At 38.4% G+C, this 11,712-nt stretch overlaps 1 protein-coding gene across 2 annotated transcripts in view; it reads left to right on the forward strand.

Annotated features, from left to right (window-relative positions):
• Window positions 1–390: 390 nt before the first annotated feature.
• Window positions 391–11,712, forward strand: part of LOC108231385 (sodium- and chloride-dependent GABA transporter 2) — a 16,808-nt gene continuing 5,486 nt past the window's right edge. The window contains exons 1-11 of one of the 2 annotated variants that reach the window (XM_017408423.3): window positions 391–592; window positions 1,143–1,260; window positions 3,935–4,116; window positions 4,828–4,962; window positions 5,348–5,488; window positions 5,904–5,985; window positions 6,073–6,205; window positions 8,838–8,972; window positions 10,000–10,103; window positions 10,626–10,750; window positions 10,869–10,981. In XM_017408423.3, the coding sequence (XP_017263912.1) occupies window positions 3,981–4,116; window positions 4,828–4,962; window positions 5,348–5,488; window positions 5,904–5,985; window positions 6,073–6,205; window positions 8,838–8,972; window positions 10,000–10,103; window positions 10,626–10,750; window positions 10,869–10,981 (1,104 nt within the window). In that variant the 5' untranslated portion in view covers window positions 391–592; window positions 1,143–1,260; window positions 3,935–3,980. The remainder of the gene's footprint in view (window positions 593–1,142; window positions 1,261–3,934; window positions 4,117–4,827; window positions 4,963–5,347; window positions 5,489–5,903; window positions 5,986–6,072; window positions 6,206–8,837; window positions 8,973–9,999; window positions 10,104–10,625; window positions 10,751–10,868; window positions 10,982–11,712) is intronic. The other variant, XM_017408422.3, reaches the window with a different exon arrangement.

The following is an 11,712-nucleotide window of genomic DNA, read 5'->3' on the forward strand; positions in this document are numbered from 1 at the left end:
CCTATCTATAGTTTGATTACTGTAGCTAGGGCTTGCAAAAAAAACATCTTATAGACATAATAAAAATGATTTTTTTTCAAGACAGAGGAACTTTAACTAGCACTTCATATCTTATATTTTGAGAAAGTCTGTATAATAATTCATTAGTAAATGCTCATTTTGTCAACCTTTTGGCATCGATACGACAGCTGAAATCAGTGGGAATCATCTGGTTAAACATGGTGCACTTACAGTACAGCCAGAAAAGCCTGCAGCTAAAATGGCTTGTGTATAAATAATCTCCTCCCTTTTTCCCTGGGACCATGTGGCCTAGTGGAACAGTCCCCGCCTTATGTGTCTCATTCAGAAACATTCCCACCCCCTCCTCTCCCTGCCCTACATGCTCTCCACCTCTTCCTCATTGTCACTCCACTCAGCTTCCTCGAACCTCCACACATGGACTCACTCATGGTCAGCTCTGGACACAGAACCTGTCCCACTGAGACTGGGGGGAGCTACGTTTTCATTTTCCTCGAAGGACACCAGATGAACTCGCTTGGAATGGATGTATAACACAAAACCAAAGAACACCCTTGTGACACACTTTTCTCAGGTATCCTTCCTTTTTCTTTAATGCTGTGCTCTTTCTAATTGTTCCTTTACGCTTCCTGGGTGGAGATTTGTGTTGTTTTAGTTTCTGAAAATGACAAAAGTCGTATATTTACAGCTCAGAACTACACTCAGACTGAGTCACAGCTTGTTTCTATACTATGTAGGTCAAAGGTCACTGGCTATGCTGCAGAGAGTCAGATATTTCTCCTGTTTAATGTAACACTTCAGACTGCTCTGTGCTCATGGCTGCAAAAAGGACAGATTCTGAGCAAGTGTCTTACTCTGATGCAAACAATAAAACAGACTGAATGATAAGCTCTTAGCAACCTAATAAACAAATCTTTACTTGTTCTAAGTAATTTGTGCGGCATGTGTTGGTTTTTTTATATATATAATTTGCCTATGTTAAGGATCTTTAAATAAAAACAAAACAGACTGAACTTAATTTACAGCAGAACAGTGTGTGACAGTATATTTCTTCACAAACTGTCTACAAAGAGACAAGCAGAAAAACAAGAATATATTTTCCAGTGAGCCTTGCTTTTGAACAGGTGATGGCCTGAAGTTTAAAAAGGAATGCCAGCCACTGATGCCTTTGCCAAGGGTCTGAAAGTCTGATTCAGACAGGACAGATAATAAAAAAACGATTTATTGTGGGACAAAAGCACAGTAAGTTGTTGGGACCGGTTTTGTCTCTGCGCCCTTGTTCACGCATGCTTTCTTCCCTGGTAGCTGATGGGTTTGTGATCATCGCTATTCTGTCTAATGGCTGTAACTGTGGTGCAGGAAACCTTTTCCCAAAACTTTGCGTTAGGCTGCTCAAGGACTTTCCCTCATCATTAAGCACCCGTAAACTAATGAAACTGCTGCACTGACGAAGTAACACAGCTGCCTACCTCTGCACACAAACCCTGCCCCACTCTGTTTAGTCTGTCTAATCCCCCTTTTATGCAGGACTCCTAGCTGTGGCAAAAAATATTTCAAAGGAATTCATTGTCCTGCTTCCAAGAGAACGTTGATTCAAGGCCTGTAAAACAAACAAAAACAGCCTTTTTTTCCACACCGTCCAAGCTGTTTTAAATTGCCAATTATAAGTGACCTCAGATAACCAGAACCTGGTAAGTAAGTAGTAAACACATGGTTCAAATTACAGGGGGGGAAGGGAGGGTTTGATTCCCCATTATACGACTTGAACACACCCGTAAAAGTGGTAAAAGACAACAGGAGTTGGATTTTCTATATTATATATGCCCATGGATAAATCTAATATTATGATCTCAGACACCCCTAAATTGGATTGTATTAACTTGTAATGCTGCCCCCCGCTGTCACTTATATCCTCCACTTTCAGGAGCCTGTCTAAAGACATTTATATTCACCACAATCAAACAGTCACAAATTCACCAGGGAGTAAATAGACCTGTTCTAATTAATGCACAGTTTGGTTTCTATCGAACTTGTATAATGTATTTTTTGCCTGTGTATGTGTTTGTGTGTGTGTGTGTTCATTTGTTTGGCTTGGTGGATTTTTGTGAAACTCTTAGTAAGTAATCACTGGATGCTCATCTGCAGCTGATTAACTGTTGAAGTCAGTCCAATTTTAGATGGCCGCCACAGCCAATCGCCTTCAGCCAACACAAAAATGGACACAACCCAGACAAATTTACAGATACAGAGCTAATGTTTGATGTGGCTGTAGCTGAGAGTCATCCACAACATGCTCTGAGTGCTGACAGCTTTCTGTTTTACTGTTTTTTGAGTGTGTTCCACGTGTTATCTTGCCCGATCGGTTTTCTTTGTCTGCTCCTGGTTTCATTTTCTTGCCTCAGCTTGCTCTTTGCCTTTACTTCTTCACAGGTTTTCTTAAAAACTTCATTTACTTTGGTGGCTAAAATCGCCAATGTAACCTCAACTCCCATGCATTTATTTGTCAGATTGACTTGTAATCTCATGTCCACAACTTTACTGTCTTCTGTGTGACCCCCTGGATTATAAATATGTTTTACTGCTGTAAGTATTACAGCTGAACTGATCTTTTTTTTTTTTCAAAAAACAAATAAAAAAATTGAATCAAATCCTACCAACTAGCAATTAAAAACCATGTTATTCTGTAAACAAAAGGCTTTACTTGATAAATATATTTATGAAAATAAGAAACAGAAAAACGTAGTAAATCTATAATGTCTTTAAGTATTTTCCTCTGTAAATCCATAACCCAGGACTAAAAAGCAGCATCTGACCGTGATGTAAGAAGTGGTTAATAGCAGTAGTTTAGATCTTTTAAAGCGGAGTGAAAAGGTTATGAACAATTAACATCTTACCTGTTGTAGATAGCTCTTTGAACAGTGTCAGTTTAGGGAATCATAATTCTGGCCAGGCTGATGAGCTAGCTGCTAGTTCAAGCAAAGGTTTATGCGAATGCGATTTTATAAAGCTTTACACCATCGTCAGTTTTGCATCACACGATTATTTACACATAAGTCAATGCTTAAATGATAAAACAGCTTAAATGATAAAACATGCTTAAAACAGCGGCTAGCTCTAGCACTTCCAGCTGTAATATTGTAATATTTTAGAGGGATGGTGATGTATTAAATAACTTTTAAATGAACTGCTACGAAAACCTTTCAGACTGAAGCTGTTTTAGATCATAAGTCAATTCAGTCAGGATTAAGCTTTATTTCTGCAAACTGAGATCATCTGAAACATTATCTACAACAGGTAAGCTATCAATTGTTCGTAACCTTTCCACATCACCCCACTTCAAAATATCTTGCTTTAAATGCCACAAATAGCACCACATAATGGTCAGACTCTGGTGCTGAAACTTAAGTCCAGTCCAGATTCTCACACTTCTGCTCTCAGCTCATTAAATAAAAGAGTTCAGGAGTGCTGTCCTGAGTGTCAGGATCTGAAACTTGTAGTCCTGTAGATGAGAACATATTTTCCAGTCTTCTTGCTTCACTCCCACATCAGGACTAAGGCAGCCAAACAAAAGCAACATTGATGAAAAGAATCACCCTCTGTTGGCCTAATGCAGAAGGACTGCTGGCACTGTGCAGACATGAACATACTGTGAGTAAATCATGTCAGTGGTCCTGCATTGGGTTGGGTTTACATTTTTTATATTGTTTATTGCATTGCATTGATTGTACTCAAGAAAAGTGGCATGGGAGTGCAAAGAATCCATTTCTGATTTACAAAAAAATTAAATAACAGCGTTATGTACAATGATAACACAAATGGTGCATGATTTCCTAGATGTTCAGCAGTAAAGTGGGCCAAACAACCTGTCTGCTCTGATCAAAAACATCATTAAAAGAACTGTTTTCTCTCGTCACAGCACGGCGGAGAGCGACCAAGTTCCAGAGGTCAAATTCTTGCAGGACATGGGCTCAGCACATCATGCAATCCCCCGAGGACAGTGGTCGAGCAAAATGGAGTTCCTCTTGGCTGTGGCAGGACAGATTATAGGCCTGGGAAACGTGTGGCGGTTTCCATATCTCTGCTACAAAAATGGAGGGGGTGAGTTTCTTTAAAGTTTATAGAAATATAATTTTCCTAAGAGTGCATAGTGTACAAGTTTTAAACCATCCCGTATTTTTATATATGTTGCCTCCAAGGATCGAGTTGTTCTTCTGAGTTTTTAATTAGCCTTGATCAAAAGCTGCCTGAGCTTTCTGATTGTCTTTCAAAGTTTGTTCTTCACTTTGGCCCCTTTTTTCACTCATTTTCTGTCCACGTATTTGACATCTCAACAATATCATAAAGTCGTGGCTTTAAGAAAGAAGATAAAATTTATCAAAGCTCTGATCATCCTTTGATTGATCATCTATCTACTGTGTGTCAAGTTTTCATCTAATAGATCTTTGTGAATCACCTTGTTGGTGCTAAAATACTATTTTATGTGTCAAACTGTGCTGTTTTTTGGTATTTTTTAATGATTCGACCAAAGAAACGGAATCAAATTGTGTTTTGTGATTGATGGTTCAGAAGTCGGGGTTAAGGGGCTTGACAAAGAAAAACAATTTAATATAAAAATAAAATAATTTATCTCAAAATGATTAAGACCTTGGCTGAAAATGAGTGGGGGGAAAGTAGCTGAATACCAAAAAAGAAGACCTTTAGAAAGTCTAAAGAAATATTATTCAGAACCTCTGGAAGAAAGTCTGGGTTCATCCATCCATTCCACAGGAAACCATGTGATGAAACTTGTATCTATTTTTATTTTGCCAGGAGTCTTCTTCATCCCTTACATACTCTTCCTCTTCACCTGTGGCATCCCTTTGTTTCTGCTGGAGACATCTCTTGGCCAGTACACCAAGCAGGGAAGTATCACCTGCTGGAGAAAAATCTGTCCACTATTTGAAGGTAAAGGAGAAGTTCCACTCAGTGCTACTTTATTGTTTCACACCTAAACAAATATATGTACATTTGACTGCACCTCAGTTTTGTTTTGTTTTTTGTTTATTGTTCTTGTTCAGTCAGATTATAATAAAACAGGTTTGAAAAGATCAGCACAATGGATACTTTAACAAACCTATTTTTTTCTGTTGATCAGTAAGAGCACAGATGAGCTTCAGCAAAGCTTTGCAGAAAAAAGATGAATCTTGCAGGAATGTACCACATGAGAACATTATGTTTATTTAATAACATTAAAGTATGTAAGCCTGTTTAGTTGCACTCCAAGGAATAAAATTATAATCTTTGGTTCTTTAAAGATGTTATTTGAGTTTGTTTTGTTTTGTTTTTTTAGGAATAGGTTACGGCAGTCAAGTGGTTGTTTTGTACTCCAGCATCTACTACATTGTCATATTAGCCTGGGCCTTCCTGTATCTCTTCTCCTCCTTCAACTCTGAGCTTCCGTGGGCAAGCTGCAAGAACAGCTGGAACACAGGTAGGACCCAACATCTGACCCAGAAAGAAAAGAAAAGAAATAAATAACCAGATTATAATTCATCTTTAGTACAGTTCTGTCTTGTTGCTTATCCGCAGCGTAACTTGCTACTGTGTCATATTAAGATTTGGGATAAATTTGTACGTTTGAGGATCTTGTTGTGAATCGGCACTGGAAAGTGAAGTATTGGCCCACATTTATCAGATGATGCTCTAAGTGCATTATCCAAACAACTGAACTTTAAAAAAATCACACATTTGCTTTGATATAAGAAAGCAACCTGCATTTTCTCATGCAGCCTTAAGTTGTGTTTTACTGTGTTTACAAATGACAGTCATTGTTCAGATTTCACGTTTGGTTAAATTGTGTAGCTTCTTCATTGGAAACCTTTTTCTAAACATCCTATATTTTTCAGAAACCTGTGTGGAGTTTGATAAAAGTTTATTCAACAAGACCTTTGTCGAAAATGCAACGTCGCCTGTCAGAGAGTTTTGGGAGTGAGTTAAAAATAAATAAATAAATCCAGAACGCTGAACTGTTTATGTAGGTGCCGTAAAAGTGACCAATGTAACTGTAACTTTCAGGAGAAGAGTACTGAACATCACTGGGAGTATCGGGGAGCTGGGCAACATGCGATGGGATTTGACTCTGTGTCTCCTGCTGTCCTGGATCATCTGTTACTTCTGTGTTTGGAAAGGAGTGAAGTCGACTGGGAAGGTAGAAGAAAAACGTTATATTTACGTTATATATAGTGTGAAGCAGCTTTTAAATTAGAATAAGAAAACCCTTTTCCTTTGGTCCTTTACATTACGCTGCAATCATATCGCTTGTAAAGAAATCTCTGTAAGAGCAGCTTAATTCCAGGCTGATATAATGTGTTTGTACAGGCTTCATGGTTAATCAGAGATGGCTCTGCCTCACAAATCATCAAATCTGATCTTATCCCTTTTTCTGCCCTTGTTGCTTTTTGGGATTGCAGTAAATTGTGCTTAAAGAGAGTAAAATAACATGAAACAAAGCTAAAAAAAATGCCCCTTAAACTTGATTTTAAGCGATAAAAACATTTGGTTCCTCCTCTCTGTGCTTTTTGACAGCTTTAAGAATGTATGGCCAAGGCCCACAGACACTCCTAGCAAACATAACACTAAAATTCCTCCGAGATTTGAACTGATAAGTCGTTCTGCTTCATATCAACGTGAAGCTTTAAGGCCTTCCCTGCAGATGGTTATGCACCTTCCCAAACCTCCCAAAGCAGCAATTATTCCACTTGCTATGCTGTTACTACATATAAGTTAAGATAAAGAATAGAACTACCCCCACCATCTTTGACCTGCTCTTTGTACTTTGTGTTTATTGTTATTCTGTAAATGTTAGTTTACTAAGCTGCCAAGTTAAAATGCCAAATATGAGAAGCATTAACCCCTAATCCCAGGTTAGTTTAGCATTGTTTTTGTTTGCATATTTGCCTTGAACTTGTTACTTTGCTTGTCTCTGTTTTATTGCTAATTCAGAATACCTGGCGAGCTTTAGGGTAAAGAACGGGGGTTGTAACTTTTAGAGAAGATAGGGACATGTGAAAAGATTTAAAGTATTTATTTGATTAGCTCTAGATTCAAACGTTTAAGGTGAACAATAAAAGGTTGTGCTCTTTTTCCCTCTTCCTCTTCCTCCTCTTTCCTTTCTCTTCTTTTCCCAAGCAGAACCGTGGGCTGACTGTTTTCTCTCAGGCTGCACCACTAGTGGATCTCCTGTTTCCTGTTTCCTGTTTGGATTTAGCTCTTGCACCTGTTCCTGATGGTCTCATGATGAAACTGTATTCTAAGAATCTGGCCTCAGCTGCCAGATTGTTGTAGCTTTTATATTTCGCCCTGATGCGAAAACATGTGAAGAGTGCCGATAAGCCAACCTGACCAAGGAGCTCAAGTTGCTTCTTTTCGCATCTAAGATCACTCTCCACGTGCCAGAATCTCCAGCCTCGTCAGCTTATCCGCGATTCTAAAACTGCTCACCAGCCTTCCCTCTTTCCACCTCTTCCTCCAATGTTTTCCTCAAACTTCATTAAGCCATTGACCTTACAAAAAGTGACAAGTTTTTATTGTATGGATTGATCATAAAAAGCTATTTTACCTTCAGACTGGAAAATGACTAAATGCCAGTCAGGCTAGCTGATCCATATTCTTTGGAAAGTTTAATTTTACAATTACTTAATGGCCAGGGTCCCATAATGTCAAGGCTTATGTTATCTTCTCAAGAAGCCATCCTCTCTTCAGCCTGCATCCTTGGATGACTTTACTGGGAGACTGTAGACCTCATAAGTCAAGCTCGACATACTGCTAAAGTCAGTCTCTCTTCTGGTTTCCACCTTCAATCTAATAGGCAGACTGAACAAGCTAACCAAGAACTCCAAGCAGCTTTACATTGTGTTGTTTCCTCTAATACAGAATCCTGGACATCGGAGTACCCCATGATTAAGTATGCCCATACCACTATCAAATCTTCTGCCACTGGTTTTTCTTCTTTTGGAAGTTTCTTTGGTTACCAGCCACCCATCTTCCCCATCCAGGAGGGTGAAGTGGCCATACCATCAGTCCAGCAGTCGTAGCTGCCACTGCTTTTGCAAATGGACCAAATCAGCCCTCCTCAGCAATGCCAAACAAAACAGATGTTGATTGTGCCCCAAATCAGAAAACCTCTACCAGAGTCATGACTTCAAAACACATTTCTAACCTTTCTCCTGAGTACATTGGTCCTTTTGAGATCGAAACCATCATCAACCTGCATCCTTGTGTCATCAGTTACCCCCCTTTTTTTAAAACGTTACCCCACCTTTCCAAGTAAAGCTAAGTTGACCTTTCTGTTTGTGCTGAGACAGCTGACAAACAACCCTCATTATGGAGCTCTTCAATTATGTTTTTTCCCTGTCTTAAGTTTACACCCCTTGTGCCAAAACCTCCTACCATGCCAGCTTGATTGCAACTCACAAACCGCTCAGCAGCCTGCTCACATTTCTGGATAAATATATTCTCCCTCAGTTCTGTAAACAGAGGTAATCAAGTCAACAATCTGGATTACGATCGTCTCAGAAGGTACTCAGTACTTACCGACATTTGTTATTTAACTCCTGTCTCCTCCCCTACAGACTTTAAAAAGGTCATCCCAGCACTTAAGTCTGGTGGCAACAGTTACCTTGCTAGTGGATTATGTAGCTAAAACATTTTAACTACCAGGTTTTGGTCTCAGTGATCAGCACTTTTGAGTCCAACAAAAACACTGATGATGACACAAGACACAGGATTGTTGGCCCAGTTTTCTCCACAAATAAAAATAATTCTCTGTTGCTCTTCTACAGGTAGTTTACTTTACCGCTACGTTTCCATACCTGATGCTTGCTGTGCTGCTTGTTCGTGGAGTCACGTTGCCCGGGGCCATGGATGGGATCAAATTTTACCTCTACCCTGACCCAACCCGCTTGGCTGATCCACAGGTAAAAACACATTTCAGTGTTGAGTAAACTGAACCTCTTTAATCTCAAAGATTCTTTAACATAAACATATTTTTCATAAATTATGTTTAAAACACAAACAAAAACATTCAAATTTATTTAACTAAATGAAATAAGTGTTTTCACCAACTAAAACATTTCTAAAATCTGTTGCTTTGTTAGCATCTGTCATCATAAAGCTTTTTTTGATGACTTAAAGCAAAAGTTCAGATCTTTTAAAGCGGAGTTCCGTTGAACGTTTATGAACAATTAACATCTCCCCTTGTTGTAGATATCTTTTTAATAAATTTTGTTTAATTCTGATCTGACTGATGAGCTTAGGGCCAAGAACAATTGGCATCTCTGCTGTCTTAAAACAATTCTTTTTTAATTTTTTTGGTTCACAAGGATATTTACATAAAACGTTATGATTATCTGCATGTGCACATTGCGGCACAGCATGTAGTTCTGCAGCCTGGGGCATGTCTGGAAAGATTATTAAATATTTCTGATGAATAACTATGTAATGCAAAATAGATGGAAAGCGATTTAAAAAAAAAAAAAGAAAGCATCTTCATGAACTGCTGTGAAATTTTGGAAACTGGAAATGTTTTAAGATAGCAGCAACACACCTTGGTCCTGGCTTTCTACAAGCAGCTACCTGCAACAGGTAAGATGTTAATTGTTCATAACCTTTTCATAGAACCCCACTTCAAAAGATCTGAATTAGGTAATAAATTAGGTTCTGGAACAGAAACGATCGTAAGACATTCGGTAAAAACAACCACATTTGTCTACATAGAGCTACTTAAATTAAAAAAAAAAAACTTAAAGGATGAAAAATCAGCAAAAAGATTAACATCCAGTAGTTTTTCACTTTCTCAGTTCTTCCCATTGGTGTGCAGTATTTTCAGATAACTGCATTGCTCATTTTACATGTGCAAACACAATGAAAAACATTAGGTTATAACAGAGTGTCTTTATATGATTTAGTGTCTGTTTTTAAAACTTACCTTCATTGGTCTTGCAGGTATGGATGGATGCAGGCACACAGATATTTTATTCTTATGCCATTTGCATTGGCTGCCTAATGGCGCTGGGCAGCTACAATAAGTACAACAATAACTGCTACAAGTAAGTTTGGTGCAACATCTCCATGTTTAGCATGTAGTGCTGCAGCCAGTGGCCCTTCTGGCAAGAGTATCAGAATATTTCTGATGGAATGCAAAATTGATGAAACGAGATATTTAAAACAAAAAAGAATCTGCATGAACTGCTGTGAAATGTTTGCCACTGGAAATGTTTTAAGAAAGCAGCAATCTAAATGAACCACAAAAACAAAACAGTTTTCCTGATCTGACATAATTAAATCAGGTTTTGTTTAGTTTTTATTTTTATAAACAAAAGAACATAACTCAGGATTTAAGGTACAGGTAAAGTTTTTATAATATATGAAACAAAATGTAAAAATAGCTTTAGACGCAAATCTTAAGACTTTTTCATGTTTTCTAAAGAACAATTTGTGCCACATAAAGGCTAGTAAAGCTAGGGAATTCTTACTTATTAATAATGTTTAAAAAGCTGTTTGTAATAAGGCACAAGTAAAAAAAAAAGCAGAACATGAATGAATTGTGTTTTTGTTTTGTGCGTCCACAGAGATTGTGTATATCTGTGCCTCCTAAACAGTGGAACCAGTTTTGTTGCTGGTTTTGCGATCTTCTCTGCTCTCGGATTCATGGCCTACGAGCAGAACACAGACATATCGAAAGTGGCTGAATCAGGTGCGCCTGGAGAAACACATTTCTGTGTATTTCAGAGGATCAATAACTGATATTTTCCTGGGGAAGCGCTCCACTAAAATACGTAAAATCTGTTGTTTAATAAATGAACTCTCTGCAGGACCTGGTTTGGCGTTCATCGCCTATCCTCGCGCAGTCGCCATGATGCCTTTCCCTCAGATCTGGGCAGTCTTCTTCTTCCTTATGATTATCCTTCTGGGACTGGACAGTGAGGTGAACTGTTTACCTTTCATGTAACGACAACGAGCTTAGAAAATGAACCAGTTATGGTTTTTTTTAATCATATGCAGATGAAATCCCTCCTGAAGCCCTCAAAAGAGAGAGAGACAAAGAGAGGTAGAGATGCCCTTAGGTGAACTTAGGGTCAATTTGACCCAAAGACCACAGGAGGGTTAAACAAAGTGATTTTTTTAACATTTATAGTAAATGGTAAATGGCTTGCACTTGTATAGTGCTTTCTCTAGTCCAAGGACCCCAAAGCGTTTCACACTACAATCAGTCATTCATCCGTTCATTCCCACATTCACACACTGATAAGCTACATTGTAGCCACAGCTGTCCTGGGCGGGCTGACAGAAATGAGGCGGCCATGACACCGACGCCACCGAGTCCTCTGACCACCACCTGTAGGCAAGGCGGGTGAAGTGTCTTGCCCAAGGACACAACGACATTTTAAATTTATGAAAATAAATTGGATCTTTTCTATGGGGCACCGTTTGTAAAGGAGCTTGTGCTCAAAATTCATGCCTAAATTTTGTCACATTTAGCTTCAAATACTGTTTTAAAATGCAGTGTTGATTTTCTGATGTCACTTTTTACAACATTTAGCTAGTTACATGTAATTGTTACAGCTACATGCTAAATATAAATCTAAATGCTAAATGTTAAATCTAAATGTTAAATGTTAAATCTAAATGTTAAATGTTAAATCTAAATGTTATATG

Source organism: Kryptolebias marmoratus, linkage group LG4, assembly GCF_001649575.2.
Source record: "Kryptolebias marmoratus isolate JLee-2015 linkage group LG4, ASM164957v2, whole genome shotgun sequence".
In the NCBI taxonomy this organism is placed as follows: Eukaryota; Metazoa; Chordata; class Actinopteri; order Cyprinodontiformes; family Rivulidae; genus Kryptolebias; species Kryptolebias marmoratus.